At 50.8% G+C, this 17,361-nt stretch overlaps 1 protein-coding gene across 1 annotated transcript; it reads left to right on the forward strand.

Annotated features, from left to right (window-relative positions):
• The first annotated feature begins 9,829 nt into the window (after positions 1-9,829).
• LOC143018398 (uncharacterized) lies at positions 9,830-15,981 on the forward strand. Its single transcript, XM_076173755.1, has 2 exons — positions 9,830-9,842; positions 10,079-15,981. The coding sequence occupies exons 1-2, from the start codon at positions 9,830-9,832 to the stop codon at positions 15,979-15,981; spliced, it is 5,916 nt and encodes a 1,971-aa protein (XP_076029870.1).
• Positions 15,982-17,361: the final 1,380 nt, after the last annotated feature.

Genomic DNA, 17,361 nt, shown 5'->3' on the forward strand with positions numbered 1-17,361 from the left:
ATTCTTGTTGCAACAACAATTTGGCTTGGGCGAAAGCGGGAATGATGTTGCTCGAATCGAGATCGATCGATTGTTTCGCCTCGGCTTCCGCGGTCTCTACGGCTTTTTCAATCGCGACTTTTACAGCTTCTGATAAATTGTCCAGACCCTTGTAGTATTTACCAAGATCGTTCACAACATCTCTAAGGTGGGCAGAAAATGCCGGGTGGGCCAGTAGTAGCGGGGCGCGAATTCGATTCGATTTGAGCAGCCGACCAATTTCCGAATCGCTCGGAGGCTGCTGCGACGATGTTAGAAACGAGACGCCCTCTTCATCTTTGGAGGCGCTGCTATCATTCAACGTGACGAGCAATTGTTTGAACCCCTGTTCCGCATCGGCTTTAGCAGCGAGCATGCTGGCAAGGTTTGTGCGGAATTTTTCGTTCAACACACCTCCTCCGATGATGAGATCGCCTCCGAGCACGACGGCCATAACTTCGTCCTGTGATTTCTGAGCTCGGTCCACCTGTTCGCGTACGCGCTGCAACTGTTCGTACTCTTCAAAAGTGTCGAGGGTCCCATTCTCTTTGAGTTTGTCGACAAGATTTTTCACCTTACTCTCGACTGTGGCGACGGCAGCGGCGGCGTCGGGTGTTGGAGGTAGTTGCAACAAAGTACCGCCGTCGTCCGATGCGAATCCAGCAAACAAACCCTCGGGCGATGGACAATCGAACCGCGTCGTTGTACCAAAGATGGTTGCAATAGCGGCTTGATTGTATCCGCCGAATTTGTGACGACTGTGAGCATTGAGTATGGAAGCCAGATCCCTGGATTCTCGCGCACGAAGAAGTTGTCGTCCCACGTCGCCAACAATATCGTATCCCTTTACTACTGTTTTGCGGTACTTGTTGTCAAACATGACGGGAATGTAGGACATGCTCTTGGCAACACCTTTGCTCGACATTATGCCAGCTTCTGTCAAGTCCGCCGTGGGGCGAAGATGAGGAGGAGGAGTAGTAGGAGTGGTGGCTCCTTTTTCGATAGGGGTGGAAATAGATTTTGTCAGAGAGGCGATGAGTCTATCGAGATCGTTATTACCCACGGAAAAAATAGTGCCAATTTCTGGCCGGCCGAATCGTAGCGCCGCCAACCTGGCTTTGGCTACCACTAATCTATTTTCGGTCAATTTTTCTTTTATCGCCCCTCTTCCTCTTACTTCTTCTTCTTCTTCTTGTTCTCCGTCAATCCCCAGCAACATTTGCGTTTCGGGGCGGGTAACAAAACCACCACATTTGATTGGTGTTGACGGAAGCACGTTGCTGCTGCTGCTGCCAGTAAACGATTTGACCAACTGTTCGAGATGGCATGCTGTAATTTCGATACCCGATATACAACGGTTAATGACCTGGTGTGCGGCGCGTATATTGTACAATTCTCTGCCCACTAGAACTTTGATCAACTTGCAGTCCTCGAGCCACGTTTTTGCATTATTCTTATCCTCTTGAGCGGAATAGGGGCCCATGGTTGTAGCGACGGCCACAAAAGCGCCGATCGATTCTGACAAACCCATATGGTGCATACGCTCCAACTTTTCCAACTCGTACTGGGCTGCTGCGAGACGGTTCGCCACTCCTGAGAGATGGGTTTTGTGATGTCCGAGAGCGACAATGTTCTCCACCAATTGTCCAAACTTGCGCATCGTCGTTTTGGGATTATTGCCGCTGTTTCCATCGAAGCGGTTATTCACATCATTGAGGAGTGTGGTGATTGACGATCGGAGGGCCATGGCATTTGCCAACACGGTATCGGAAAACACGGGAACTTTATTGGTCGGAGCGAGTGTGTGACGACTCGTGGAAATCTTGAGTTGGCTTTTGGTGCGCTCGTGTAACTTCTTTATCATACTATCAACACCCGTCACATTTAGGGTCTCGGCCGCTTCCACGCAACGGGCAGAAAGACGCGAAATTGTATCGATCATCCCATACAAGTTACCAACAGCAGACATGGTGACGGCTTCTCCAGGATCGTTTTCGGCACTGGCCAGTCGGTGGTACGCGGGGTCTTGCATCACAGACACTGTGGTGTCGTCCTCCATCGTGCCCGTGGGTAAGAAACGATGGATCGGGCCCATGGCCTTGGCGGGTGAAAACCCGACCTCGAGGCAGTATTTCTTGAATGCGTCCGACCGTTTACAGAATATCTCGTCAATGCACGTGTCCTTTACGTCACCACCCACCTCCAGCGATACCGCACCTTTCAATCTATTATCGCGTGAGTGCCCCAGCAAGTTCTCGGTCACGGACATGTTGTACAGTGACATGCCCACCCGCGATCCCATTCGTCTGGGTGAGGAGACAAAGTCCAGCAGGCTCGCCGTATCCGTGACGGCATTCTCTTTGGCTAGCAGCTGGCCGGAATTGACACCGCGGAATACCAAGAGCGCCTGCGCCTCGACAGACTTGCGATCGCCACCCGATGGTAACGGCTGGTTCATAAACACCGTAGGGCTTGTCAGTCCCAGTATAGCGTCGATGTGGGCCATTCGTGTATTGAAGATGTCGTCAATGAGGGTGCTCCGCACTTTGACTTGGTTTTCAGGTGACGCGATTAAAGTCTCAAGGCTTCCGCGCATTTCGTTCAACACATTTCTTGATCGAATTAATTCGTCTAGAGCGTAACTGGTTGTAATTCGGAATGATCGACCCAACGTTAACGCCGATACCGTTAACCAGTCCAGGTGTGTCATGTCTTTCTTATCGCGCACCGAATCTTTGTCGTGAAATTTGGTACTGTCTTTGAATATTGTGAAATCCTTTAAGTCATTTTGTTTAAACAAACTGCAACTGACTGTCGCGACCGGAACGGCCAAGTAACCGTTTGCTGCTTTCATCACGTCCCTAGCGGCATCCACAGACACCATCGGTAGTCCAGGAGGGGCAGAATCACCACCATTATTCTTCTCCTTTGGGGGGTTAACCAAAAACGGCCCAAACATTGTGGGTGATGTCAAGGCAACATTCTTCACCAGATCGTCTCGTTTTTTGATTATCGCGTCCAACTTATCACGGAATAATGCATTCTTGTCCCACGTTTCTGTCGTCGTTGAAGGTGAAGGGAATAAAACTTGATGGACGAGTTTCGTGTTCTCATCTAGCACACGGAACGCCTTGGCTGTATTCTTGACTAGATTCGTCCGTAACTCCCTAGGTTTCTCGACACGCCGCGACATGTACACTTCTGGCAAATCGTCGTCGTCGTCGTGTTTAATGTCGTGATCTTCTCGCATCTTTTTCCTCTCACTCTCGTGTTTCAATGACCGGTACTCGTGTAGCAGACTTACCAGTTTACTCTTATCAGATAAAGTCACGTTTGTTATACGACCGTTCTCTAGTGTAAATTCTTTTGGAGCAAACTGTCTCATGAACCTGAAGATTTGTTCTTTGCGCTTGGAATGATTGTCGTCGTCGTCGTCGTCGTCATCACCAGACGAATCATCTATCTGTTGCAGCAAACCTTTCGAACTTTCCAACGAGGACGTAAGGAACCCAGGACCGTACACTACATTTTCGGCCCGTTTCCGCCGGATTTTTTCATTCTCATCCTCGCCGCCGTCATCGTCGTCGTCATCATCGTCATCGTCATCAGAATCAGAATCATCGGCGCTATGTAAAAAGCGTCCCATATGCCTGAGTGGATCATCATCATCATCATCATCATCATCGATGTCTGACAAGTCCTCCCAGTCTGAGTTATCTGAATCAATCGACATGGCGTCATCATCATTATCTTCGCCGTCCGAATCCATTAACACATCTTCGCAATCCCAACTAGCGTACCAGTGGTAATAACCCTGGGTCTGGTCATTGTTGTTGCGGACTTGTTGCAATTCGCCGTTGAAACAATCCAATACAGTCGTATCTCCAGTGGCGATCTTGTTCTGCAGTTGACGACGACGCATGCTTCTGGACAACCTGGATTTGGATGCCCGTTCCGCATAACTCACGAGCCAAGATTTACGCATCAAAGATCCGGCATTCAACACGTCATTGAGGCTACTATGTTTCTTTACAGCGGGCGTTGCCGCGGCGAAACCGCCGTCTCGTACGAGTGATAGCATGTAGTGACTTGGTTTTCCTTTCAATTTCCTCAAAGTCTCGTATACTTTGGACACGGCCGAAGCTATGGAGACATCGCTTGCTCCCGATCCGCGTGTACTACCCGAAAAGAGGTGGTGAAGAGCACCACAGAACCCGACCAATTTGAAGAGTTGGGATCGGGCTTTTGAAGACAAATCTTTTGTGGCGAGTTTGGGATCAATGCATCCGAAAAGTACGCCGCTTAAAAAGAAGGACATGAATAGACCTCGTTGAAGTATAGATCCACCCAAAAATAGAGTCACGTCGCTAGATCTCAGGCGTTTGAAAATGGCCATAATCACTTTGTTGGCGTGGGCTGTGACTCCGGCCGCGCCCAAAAATGATTGGTATGCGTTTATGAACGGTGATTCCGCAGGGATAGAGGATAGAATAACTTTACCGGCAATGATTCGACTCATCAAGGCCATATCCATAGCCGTTGTTTGTTCATCAATGTATACCCTGGGCGCCAATTCTCTGAGTAAAGCCGCAAGTATGGAATCGGCTTCATGCCTAGTGTCGCCATCCTTGTAGCCCAACGCAGCGTTTGTCATGGCCGTTGATATTTGACTGTAACATTTTTCAGCGTCGATTAAAGAGACTACAGTTTTTTCGCCTTTGGAATCCTTATCCAGTTCTATTACATATTCAGCAATCTTTTTTATGGCATCGTTATGTTTTGTTGGACTCGGGGGGTCGGAGGCAAGTTTTGCATAAGTATTGACGACAGACCTGAATATTCTCTTACTACTCTCGGGTTCGGATTCAATACTTTGATAGTCGGAATCGTAGACATCTTTCCAAAACTTATCGTGATAATATCGGTTTAACCCCAACTCTTCCAAACCGCCGTCATAAACTCTTCCTAGCGCATATATTTTGGAATCGTCAATTCTACCCCCTCGGCGTCTCTTTTCGTTTGCCACGACTTCCAAGAAGTGACGATATTGGCTCGGACTGGCAAGTGCAGAAATCAAATTGCTTATCTGTCCCACACGTATTTCGGGTAACACGGACAACATTCTCTCGGAAATGTCAGAGAGGATTTTTCGAGCAGATTTACGCGCTTCGTTATTGTCCGACAGAATGCACGTGACGGCGCACATGTCATAGATCGATCGAGTGGCTTCCAACAAACGGCGCTTGAACGCGGGAACGAACGTCAGGTTCTCTCGCACCATGTCCTTGTCTACACGCAGGTCGTCGTTGTGGTCAAACTTGACGGGTGTGACCGAGCGCTGGTCGGGCCATGTGAGAGCAGAAAGCGTATTCCAGCTTTCTAAAATAGTGGCGGACGTGTCGGGTTGTTTGGCCAAGGTGTACGTCATTTCTTTTATGGCACGCATTAGAGCGGGATCTCCAGAAGTGGAACCGGCTATATCCATGACCGCTATCTTGCCTTTACAGAGGCTATCGTCCAGCGCATTTGCAATGTCGATCTGTTGACCGATGATCGTAGAGGCGTGGTTGACCAATTCTCTAGCTACCACGTTTGCTGTACGTTTTGGTTTTGCAATGAGAGAGTCGAGCGCCGAATTAAAAGATGAAGAACAATATCGGGGTAGTGACGAACCCGACATGTTACCCGATAATGTGTTATCCCACTCTCCGGGGTTTGCGTTAGAGGGCAAGATGGACATACCTTGGTAGATGGCTGAAAGACGACGCGAATTATCCAAAGATAATGGGACGTCGACCTTGACGACGCGATCAAAGTGGGGCAGGGCCCGTTCAGAAAATACATCGATCGGGTTAGCTAAATGAGACATCATATCGATACCTGGACTCGGCGGAAGAATAATTTGCCTGGGCGGTGTGGTTGTACCATCATCATCACCTATATTGTTGTATCGTTCGGCTACGAGCTTGATACTTTCAGCAGTGAGCGAATCATCATTATTTTTCTCCACCGAACCGGTATCTGTCAATTGGTTAACCGTAGTTGCCAAGAAACTCTGGCACATCTTGGCAAAGATCTCATTTTTGGGGCTGAAGATGGTGTTCATGCAAAACGCAGCGGGAGGAATTGGTGCAAACGTTTTTTGCTTTCGTGAGATGACAAGAGTCGTCTCTGCCTCTAGATCAAGAACAAGGTTGGTTATAGGAATAATAACTCCTGCCGCATTCTCGGAACCGGCGGTGGCTTCCATTATCCACATGCCTAACAATATTAGGTGTTGAACAATTTTGGGTATCTCATTCACTTCTTTATCTACCCCCGCCCACGGTTTTAGTGAATCATTAATGTAAGTAACGTTTTTGGCCAAGAGATCGAGTTCGGCGGATTCGGGGTCTATGAATTTTGCAAGACACAAGAGGGTGGTTGCAGACATGTTGGGTGGAATTTCAATTCTTGGGCGAAAGCTTGCCCGTTGTGTATAGAGACCCTCAAGATTTGTTGCAATAGCCTCAACATTTGCTGCAATTTCATCATCATCCTGACTTGCTGATGCCATAAGATTTTCTTGTTGTGTTTTCATTTCTTGTATTTGTTCATCTATGTCACGTAGCTCACCACTATATGCCGGAATTTCAACATCAATTTCTTTGTATTCATTCACAGGAAGATGAATGTTGGATACGTTTATTGATTCCTCTACCAGTCTTTCAAAGTTTAATGGACTAAACACATTTGACGATGATGATGATTCCTTGCGATGCTTCTCGGCGACGGGTTTTAGTAATTGCGCTATCTGCACTAAACTCTTGACGCATCCAATCAAAAAAGATAGATTACTATCAATTGTAACTCGTACTCTAAGTTTTTTAATGTCTTCTACGGTGCCCAATGGGGTTACACTACTAGTTTCGCGATCTGTTGTAAAGGCAGCCAAATTACTAATCAAATTACTCAAAACTGTTTCCAATTCCCCCTTTTCCAGGTTGTTCATCTTGGGGTCGTGTTTTGATGTTTGGACACCGAGGTGACGTTTTACAATACCGGCAGTGGTGTAGTCAACTTGGGCCTTATAATACCGATCGACCAGTTCGCGCACGGCCATGAAATCGCGGTATATGGATGCGCCCAGATTATTCGAAAAGACATCGATGATCCTAACGGCGTTGGTGTCGGTGAGTGAAACGATGGCAGTGGTGAACCACAAATACGAAACAAAAGAAACCAAATTGTCTGGAGTGAACAAATCGTAGAAAGTGTTTTTGCTCCCGCTAATTACTTTTACCAGATCGAGAATGTTGTGATTCAAGCGCGAGCCACCAACGTACAACTCGCAAAGCTTGTCGAGTTTTATCTTGTCTGTAATGAGGCGACTCAAAATTGCTACGGGTAAGATTATATCGTTTGTCTCTCCGAACCCAGTCCCGGCGCTAATTACTCTCGTCGAGGTTGGTATGACTATGTTGCTCGATTGTCCCGTCTCCAAATGGAGCGCCCGATTCCTTTGGTAGTCTGACATTCTAGCCAAAGCTTTCATGCGCGTTTCCTCCACCACCATGGGAGAATCACCCATGGCATTCACTACCGACTGCAAAGTCATGTTACCCAAGGCCGACATGAGATATTCGAGTGCTCGCATGTTCTTCTTGTCTTTACGTACCAGGGGCAATCTAAACCGCTCCAACACATCCCTAAATCCTTTAATGTTAAAAACATCGCTCATGACTTTGGGAAGACGTGCCAACAAATGCAAGTGGTTCTTGTTGTCGGACGATACGTTTGCGGATAAAAATAGTGGATCAAAAGAATTGGCAGATACAAGTCCCGATAGCAGTTTACGTCGCATAGTACGTTCTGCGTTCTCGACAGATGCAGGTTTGATGACAAGCTTTCCCGCTACGACCGATTGGTCCGCCAAAGATCGGACTGCAGCCGATTGGGACCAGAAATTTGCGAGACTATCGTTATGTCCGCTATGACCCCAAGCCGATAGAGATTGATCCACAGAGGAAAGGAGAGCCATAGAATGACGAACCGTACTGCCAGTTGTTTTGTGACGACGATCAATTTCGACGCCGTCCTTGTCGACCAATAATTTGGACGATGGGCCAAGAGCGGTCAATACACCGGCGGCCACTGCCGCCCCTATCTTTCCCGTAGCACCTAGCGATGCCACAGTATGGAACCAGTCCACTGCAAGCGACTCGAATAGAGTTGTTGTTGTTGTTGTTGTATTATTATTGGAATAGATAACTGCGGCGCAACCAGTTAACCGTGTGTTGTTATCAGTGGCGCTCAAAGCCTTTTCAATTTGAGGATTGTTTACTAGTAAACGGTCGGTTAAATGTACTTTGGTAACATCAGCGTCGGTCGTCACTGCGGCGAGAACCGGTATATTGAGAGACACGCGTTTGCCATTAACGATATCATCGTCTGGTGCCACAACAAAATTGATATAGAAATTACCCACCCCCAAAAGATGATTGTCTACCAGTATACTTGCATTCGTTTTAATTCGTCGAGACGTCAACGATGGTTTTGTCTCAACTATCTTTTCGCCCAGGCTATCAAATCCGGCAGGTGAGAAGGGATCGGAAATTTCAAACGACTGAGATAGAAGAGTCGTGATGGATTCGAGGAAAGCTTGGGTAAAAAGCTGTGTAATGTGCATGGACCACTCGTGACTGCCAATTACGCGAACTGTGGTCCCGGCCAAGGTTTGGGCCACATCTTTCTCGGAAAGGATTGGTCTCTTCTTCGGGGCGACGGCGCGTGCCGTTCGGGCTACTTGCTCATCACTCTCGTACTCTTCTTTGGGTCTACGGAGCCGCCTATCATTAGACACTATATTCGGAATGGATTCGCGTGGAGTGAGCATTCCTAAACTAACCGAAGGGTCCGTGTCACATGGACTGTATCTAGTTTGGCGAAGAGTGTTGCGATAGGGACTTGTAATATCTTGTGGTTTATTTGCTTCAGTAATGAAATTTTGTAAACGCTGTGCCAGTATATCATTAAATTTGGTTGTGGCTGTATCTAGTTTTAGTTTTCCTAGTCTGTCATTTATTGATTTTATAAACACACTCCTCGATTGTTTGTCGGAACTCGACAGATGCATGCCCGCCGCAGTGTACTTTGATGCACTTCCATACTTATCCACCATTCGACGTATGGACATTTGCATAGAACCCACAAACCCTGCAGCCCAAGCGCTAAAACATGTATTGATTGGAGATCTCTCCACAGTCACTGCTCGCACAAAGGCGTCCACACAACCCCTTTTCAGGTTTTCCAAATCGTTCATCGCTTTGGTAACATTACGTGTATTACCCACTGCTTTTTTGATCATCGACTCCTTTACTCGCCACCCCCCATATTCTTTACTGTTTGATACCATAACGGCAGACAATCGACAATTGACAATAATCGAGTAAAGTTTTATCTGAAACCGTGCAATGGCATCCATTATCTCGGATGCCGCTCTTAAAGACGGCACAAAAATGCGGGGCTCGTTATCATTAACATAACTGTACACGTGCGAGTCTATAGGTGATAGATTCTTGTCGTCACTCGTCACTTCTGTGGAAATTGGAAGAAAGCAGTGAAACTTATCTGGTAAATTGCTTAACCAAGCGGTCATGTTTGTGGTGGCGGCCACATTTCTTTCGTACATGTTTTGTACTTTTGCTATATCGGAAGCGGGTGCTGCTGATGTTTCGTTTTCACCAGCGGATGCTATTGCTTCGTTTTCACCAATGGGTGCGTTTTCATTATTAATGGTCACATCTTCGTTGACCATATTGGAGGTGCTATCATGAAATTCTTCAGTAATATCCATTTCAGTTAGATCCTATTTATCTATTTTTTATTTTAAAAATATGTTCATAATATTATGCAAGTTCAACAATACAAATGTCCTTTGTCACAGTTGTCAATGTTTTTGTTTGTATATTTGTGGTTACTTATGTGTTTATGAACGAGTCTAAGAAAAAAGAGAAGAAAAGAACACTTGACGAAGATATTGACCCAATATTACTAACAAAAAAATTAAAAGGTGCGGTAGGTCCACGAGGACTCAGGGGACCACCGGGACCTAAAGGAAATGATGGGCTGCAAGGACCGAAAGGAGAAACGGGTCCCGCCGGCGAGACGGGCCCGCAAGGAATCACGGGAGAAGAAGGGTCAAAAGGAGAAACAGGAGCGAAAGGAGAAGTTGGACAAACGGGTCCCGCTGGCATAACCGGAACACGAGGTCTCAGGGGGCCGCAAGGACCTAAAGGAGAAGTGGGGGAATCGGGCCCAGCAGGACCTGAGGGAAAAATGGGACAATCGGGTCCCGCTGGTATAACCGGTCCGGCGGGACCACGAGGTCTCAGGGGACCACAAGGGCCAAAGGGAGAAACAGGAGCAAAAGGAGAAGTTGGACAATCGGGTCCCGCTGGCATAACCGGTCCGGCGGGACCACGAGGTCTCAGGGGGCCGCAAGGACCTAAAGGAGAAGTGGGGGAATCGGGCCCAGCAGGACCTGAGGGAAAAATGGGACAACCGGGTCCCTCTGGCATGACCGGCCCGGCGGGACCACGAGGTCTCAGGGGCCCGCAAGGGACAAAGGGAGAAACAGGAACAAAAGGAGAAGTTGGACAATCGGGTTCCGCTGGTTTAACCGGTCCGGCGGGACCACGAGGTCTCAGGGGACCGCAAGGACCTAAAGGAGAAGTGGGGGAATCGGGCCCAGCAGGACCTGAGGGAAAAATGGGACAATCGGGTACCGCTGGCATAAGCATATCAGGTCCGGCGGGACCACGAGGTCTCAGGGGACCACAAGGACCTAAAGGAGAATTGGGGGAAACAGGTCTGCAAGGATTACAAGGATCAAAAGGAGAAGCTGGACACATGGGTCCCGCTGGTTTAACCGGTTCGGCGGGATCACGAGGGCTCAGGGGACCACAAGGGCCAAAAGGAGAAGTGGGAGAAACGGGCCCAGCAGGACCTGAAGGACAAATGGGACAATCGGGTACCGCTGGTTTAACCGGTCCGGCGGGACCACGAGGTCTCAGGGGACCGCAAGGGCAAAAAGGCGAAGCGGGAGAAACGGGTCCGCAAGGATCAAAGGGAGAAGCTGGACAACCGGGTCCAACGGGAACAAAAGGAGAAGTTGGACAATCGGGTACCGCTGGTTTAACCGGTCCGGCGGGACCACGAGGTCTCAGGGGACCGCAAGGGCCAAAAGGCGAAGCGGGAGAAACGGGTCCGCAAGGATCAAAGGGAGAAGCTGGACAACCGGGTCCAACGGGAACAAAAGGAGAAGTTGGACAATCGGGTTCCGCTGGTTTAACCGGTTCGGCGGGATCACGAGGTCTCAGGGGACCGCAAGGGCCTAAAGGAGAAGTGGGGGAATCGGGCCCAGCAGGACCTGAGGGAAAAATGGGACAATCGGGTACCGCTGGCATAAGCATAACCGGTCCGGCGGGACCACGAGGTCTCAGGGGGCCAAAAGGACCTAAAGGAGAATTGGGGGAAACAGGTCTGCAAGGATTACAAGGATCAAAAGGAGAAGCTGGACACATGGGTCCCGCTGGTTTAACCGGTTCGGCGGGATCACGAGGTCTCAGGGGACCACAAGGGCCAAAAGGAGAAGTGGGAGAAACGGGCCCAGCAGGACCTGAAGGACAAATGGGACAATCGGGTACCGCTGGTTTAACCGGTCCGGCGGGACCACGAGGTCTCAGGGGACCGCAAGGGCAAAAAGGCGAAGCGGGAGAAACGGGTCCGCAAGGATCAAAGGGAGAAGCTGGACAACCGGGTCCAACGGGAGCAAAAGGAGAAGCTGGACAAACGGGTCCCGCTGGCATAACCGGTCCGGCGGGACCACGAGGTCTCAGGGGACCGCAAGGGCCTAAAGGAGAAGTGGGGGAATCGGGCCCAGCAGGACCTGAGGGAAAAATGGGACAATCAGGTACCGCTGGCATAAGCATAACCGGTCCGGCGGGACCACGAGGTCTCAGGGGGCCAAAAGGACCTAAAGGAGAATTGGGGGAAACAGGTCTGCAAGGATTACAAGGATCAAAAGGAGAAGCTGGACACATGGGTCCCGCTGGTTTAACCGGTTCGGCGGGATCACGAGGTCTCAGGGGACCACAAGGGCCAAAAGGAGAAGTGGGAGAAACGGGCCCAGCAGGACCTGAAGGACAAATGGGACAATCGGGTACCGCTGGTTTAACCGGTCCGGCGGGACCACGAGGTCTCAGGGGACCGCAAGGGCAAAAAGGCGAAGCGGGAGAAACGGGTCCGCAAGGATCAAAGGGAGAAGCTGGACAACCGGGTCCAACGGGAGCAAAAGGAGAAGCTGGACAAACGGGTCCCGCTGGCATAACCGGTCCGGCGGGACCACGAGGTCTCAGGGGACCGCAAGGGCCAAAGGGAGAAGTGGGAGAAACAGGTCCGCAAGGATTCGTAGGACTTCAAGGATCAAAGGGAGAATCTGGACAACCGGGAGTAAAAGGAGAGGCGGGTCCCGCTGGCATAACCGGTCCGGCGGGACCACGAGGTCTCAGGGGACAGCAAGGGCCTAAAGGAGAAGTGGGGGAATCGGGCCCAGCAGGACCTGAAGGAAAAATGGGACAATCGGGTCCCGCTGGCATAACTGGCCCGGCGGGACCACGAGGTCTCAGGGGCCCGCAAGGACCTAAAGGAGAAATGGGGGGATCGGGCCCAGCAGGACCTGAAGGAAAAATGGGACAATCGGGTACCGCTGGCATAACTGGAACGGCGGGACCACGAGGTCTCAGGGGACCGCACGGGCCAAAAGGAGAAGTGGGCGAAACAGGTCCGCAAGGATTCGTAGGGCTGCAAGGATCAAAGGGAGAAGCTGGACAAACGGGTCCACGAGGTCTCAGGGGACCGCAAGGGCCAAAGGGAGAAGTGGGAGAAACAGGTCCGCAAGGATTCGTAGGACTGCAAGGATCACAGGGAGAATCTGGACAACCGGGAGCAAAAGGAGAAGTGGGACAAACGGGTCCCGCTGGCATAACCGGTCCGGCAGGACCACGAGGTCTCAGGGGACCACAAGGACCTGAAGGAGAAGTGGGGGGATCGGGCCCAGCAGGACCTGAAGGAAAAATGGGACAACCGGGTCCCGCTGGCATAACCGGTCCGGCGGGACCACGAGGTCTCAGGGGACTGCAAGGGCCAAAAGGAGAAGTGGGAGAAACAGGTCCGCAAGGATTTGTAGGACTGCAAGGATCAAAGGGAGAAGCTGGACAAACGGGTCCCTCTGGCATAACCGGTCCGGCGGGACCACGAGGTCTCAGGGGACCGCAAGGACCTAAAGGAGAAATGGGGGAATCGGGCCCAGCAGGACCTGAAGGAAAAATGGGACAATCGGGTCCCGCTGGCATAACCGGTCCGGCGGGACCACGAGGTCTCAGGGGACCAAAAGGGCCAAAAGGAGAAGTGGGAGAATCAGGTCCGCAAGGATTCGTAGGACTGCAAGGATCAAAGGGAGAATCTGGACAACCGGGAGCAAAAGGAAAAATGGGACAATCGGGTCCCGCTGGCATAACCGGTCCGGCGGGACCACGAGGTCTCAGGGGACCAAAAGGGCCAAAAGGAGCAAAAGGAGAAGTGGGACAAACGGGTCCCGCTGGCATAACCGGTCCGGCGGGACCACGAGGTCTCAGGGGACCAAAAGGGCCAAAAGGAGAAGTGGGAGAAACAGGTCCGCAAGGATTCGTAGGACTGCAAGGATCAAAGGGAGAATCTGGACAACCCGGAGCAAAAGGAGAAGTGGGACAAACGGGTCCCGCTGGCATAACCGGTCCGGCGGGACCACGAGGTCTCAGGGGACCACAAGGACCAAATGGAGAAACAGGAGCAAAAGGAGAAATGGGACAAACGGGTCCCGCTGGCATAACCGGTCCGGCAGGACCACGAGGTCTCAGGGGACCACAAGGACCTGAAGGAGAAGTGGGGGGATCGGGCCCAGCAGGACCTGAAGGAAAAATGGGACAAACGGGTCCCGCTGGCATAACCGGTCCGGCAGGACCACGAGGTCTCAGGGGACCACAAGGACCTGAAGGAGAAGTGGGGGGATCGGGCCCAGCAGGACCTGAAGGAAAAATGGGACAAACGGGTCCCGCTGGCATAACCGGTCCGGCAGGACCACGAGGTCTCAGGGGACCACAAGGACCTGAAGGAGAAGTGGGGGGATCGGGCCCAGCAGGACCTGAAGGAAAAATGGGACAACCGGGTCCCGCTGGCATAACCGGCCCGGTGGGACCACGAGGTCTCAGGGGACCGCAAGGGCCAAAGGGAGAAGTGGGAGAAACAGGTCTGCAAGGATTCGTAGGACTGCAAGGATCAAAGGGAGAAGCTGGACAACCGGGAGCAAAAGGAGAAGTGGGACAAACGGGTCCCGCTGGTATAACCGGTCCGGCGGGACCACGAGGTCTCAGGGGACCGCAAGGGCCAAATGGAGAAACAGGAGCAAAGGGAGAAGTGGGACATTCGGGTCCCGCTGGTTTAACCGGTCCGGCGGGACCACGAGGTCTCAGGGGACCACAAGGACCTAAAGGAGAAGTGGGGGAATCGGGCCCAGCAGGACTTGAAGGAAAAATGGGGCAATCGGGTACTGCTGGCATAACTGGCCCGGCGGGACCACGAGGTCTCAGGGGCCCGCAAGGTACAAAGGGAGAAACAGGAGCAAAAGGAGAAGTTGGTCATACGGGTCTCGCTGGCATAATTGGCCCGGCGGGACCACGAGGTCTCAGGGGCCCGCAAGGTACAAAGGGAGAAACAGGAGCAAAAGGAGAAGTTGGTCAAACGGGTCTCGCTGGCATAATTGGCCCGGCGGGACCACGAGGTCTCAGGGGCCCGCAAGGGACAAAGGGAGAAACAGGAGCAAAAGGAGAAGTGGGACAAACGGGTCTCGCTGGCATAATTGGCCCGGCGGGACCACGAGGTCTCAGGGGCCCGCAAGGGACAAAGGGAGAAACAGGAGCAAAAGGAGAAGTGGGACAAACGGGTCTCGCTGGCATAATTGGCCCGGCGGGACCACGAGGTCTCAGGGGCCCGCAAGGACCTAAAGGAGAAATGGGGGGGTCGGGCCCAGCAGGACCCGAGGGAAAAATGGGACAATCGGGTACCGCTGGCTTAAATGGCTCGGCGGGACCACGAGGTCTCAGGGGACCACAAGGGTCAAAGGGAGAAAAAGGAACAAAAGGAGAAGTTGGACAATCGGGTCCCGCTGGCATAACCGGTCCGGCGGGACCACGAGGTCTCAGGGGACAGCAAGGGCCAAGAGGAGAAACAGGAGCAAAAGGAAAAATTGGGCGAACGGGTACCGCTGGCATAACCGGTCCTGCGGGACCACGAGGTCTCAGGGGACCACAAGGGCCAAGAGGAGAAACAGGAACAAAAGGAGAAGTTGGGCGAACGGGTACCACTGGCATAACCGGTCCGGCGGGACCAAAAGGTCTCAGGGGACCACAAGGGCCAAGAGGAGAAACAGGAGTTGGACAAACGGGTCCCGCTGGCATGACCGGTCCTGCGGGACCACGAGGTCTCAGGGGACCACAAGGATTTGAGGGGCTACGAGGTTCCAGAGGGGAAAAGGGATCCAGGGGACCACCAGGAAAAACGGGTCCCATCGGCGAACCTGGCCTGAGGGGGTCGCGAGGTTTCACGGGACCGAAGGGGCCGCAAGGTCCGCAGGGGCCGCAAGGGCCTCGAGGACCAGCAGGGTCAATTACAGATGTAGATTGGACGAAATCAGAGTTTATTAATAATTTGATATACACAATCTATCAAATATGCCTTAAATTAAATGATGAACACCTCTTCAGTGAAAACATGAATTCCAAAAAATACAAAATCAGCTACTCATTTTTACCCAACAAACGTTATAGAGTGTATCATTTAGGCAAATTGGGCGCGAAGTCGGAGCGGTCACTAGCGGATGCAGAGTAATAACCCATTCGATACCAGGTAGCACTTCACCCGCTACCGTTTCCATCCTTCTCTCGTTAACCTATCGTCGGAATCTTTGGTCGATTTGCGCGATTCCAAAGTCCTCATACCCTTAACGCCCGCCGCATCGATGGCGATGAACCTCATCTTGATTTTATTTTTGGGGCACACCGGCACGGGTTTGTATGTCGTCGTCGTCGCACTCATCGTAAATGTCGAGATTCAAAGCATGTGGGAAACCCCAAAGCGAGGAAAATTGGTTGGAGGTGAACAGATAGACAAGGGGGCAGCAAAGATTGCCACTGGATATGAATGGGATAAACAAAAAATACCAAAAAGAAACAAAAACAAAAGACATTACTAGTGCTAAATGGCGCATTTTCACAACAAAGTTATGGACAAATTGTATAAAGTTTTAAACAGAATGCCATTGTTACTATTGCCTGAACCAAGTTTGCAAATTATCGCCACGGACAACAAGAATGGTATTCTCAGATTTGATGAAATGAATTTGAGAGCCACTTGTGTGGACGGCACAATAAGCGTGTACCCCCGGACGGGTGGTGTGCTTGTCTATAATGGCAACAAATGGAAAAGAAGAATTAATGATGGGTTTTCTTTTGACTCGTTAGAGAAACAATTTCTGAAATCGGGCAAGAAAATCAACTCATCCGCTATGGAGGTCCATGAACAACAAGGAATACCTCTGACGGAACAGCTAAAGTCAATTCACGTTTTAAATTTTTTTTGGCAAACGTTGCAAAAAATAAATACGGGTAAAGATGACATCGACGTTCATAAAAAACCTTTTGCAGGGTGAGAAACGATCGACACTAGATGTCGAAAAGATATTAGGCGGATCGCATGGCCGCATTTTTCTTTCAAACCAAGAAGAAGTTGAATCGTCGACTAGTAGTATCTTTGGCGATAACGTAACGCGTAAAATCGAGAACAAATATGCAGAGGGTGAGCGTGGGACGATTACGGCAGAAAACGTGTTAATCGACCCACGCACGAACGAACGCGTGTCCACATTCCCCCAACTCTCCGTAGTGGTAGAAACGACAAAAGAATCCGGCACGGGACTCGTTACTGGGAAATTGGTTGATGGTGTTTTACGCGTGGAAGCTGGTGACGCGCCCGGTCGCTTACGCCTGGACAAGAGTAGACTGGTTGATTTTTTACATCGCCACGTCCAGTCTCACGTACCTTTGGATGACGCGTTGGTTACCTTAGACGATCAGGTCTTGTTCGGATTCGACCCAACGAGTGAGATTCTGAAGGCGGTTTCTAGCCACATGACAGTGTTGCACTCGTTTCTCAAGAGTGTATTGTTGAGTTTGTTGCAACACATTCAACAATGGGGCCCGGCGACCCTTG

This window comes from Oratosquilla oratoria, chromosome 34 (genome assembly GCF_046742065.1).
Source record: "Oratosquilla oratoria isolate Oo_2021 chromosome 34, ASM4674206v1, whole genome shotgun sequence".
NCBI classification, from domain to species: Eukaryota; Metazoa; Arthropoda; class Malacostraca; order Stomatopoda; family Squillidae; genus Oratosquilla; species Oratosquilla oratoria.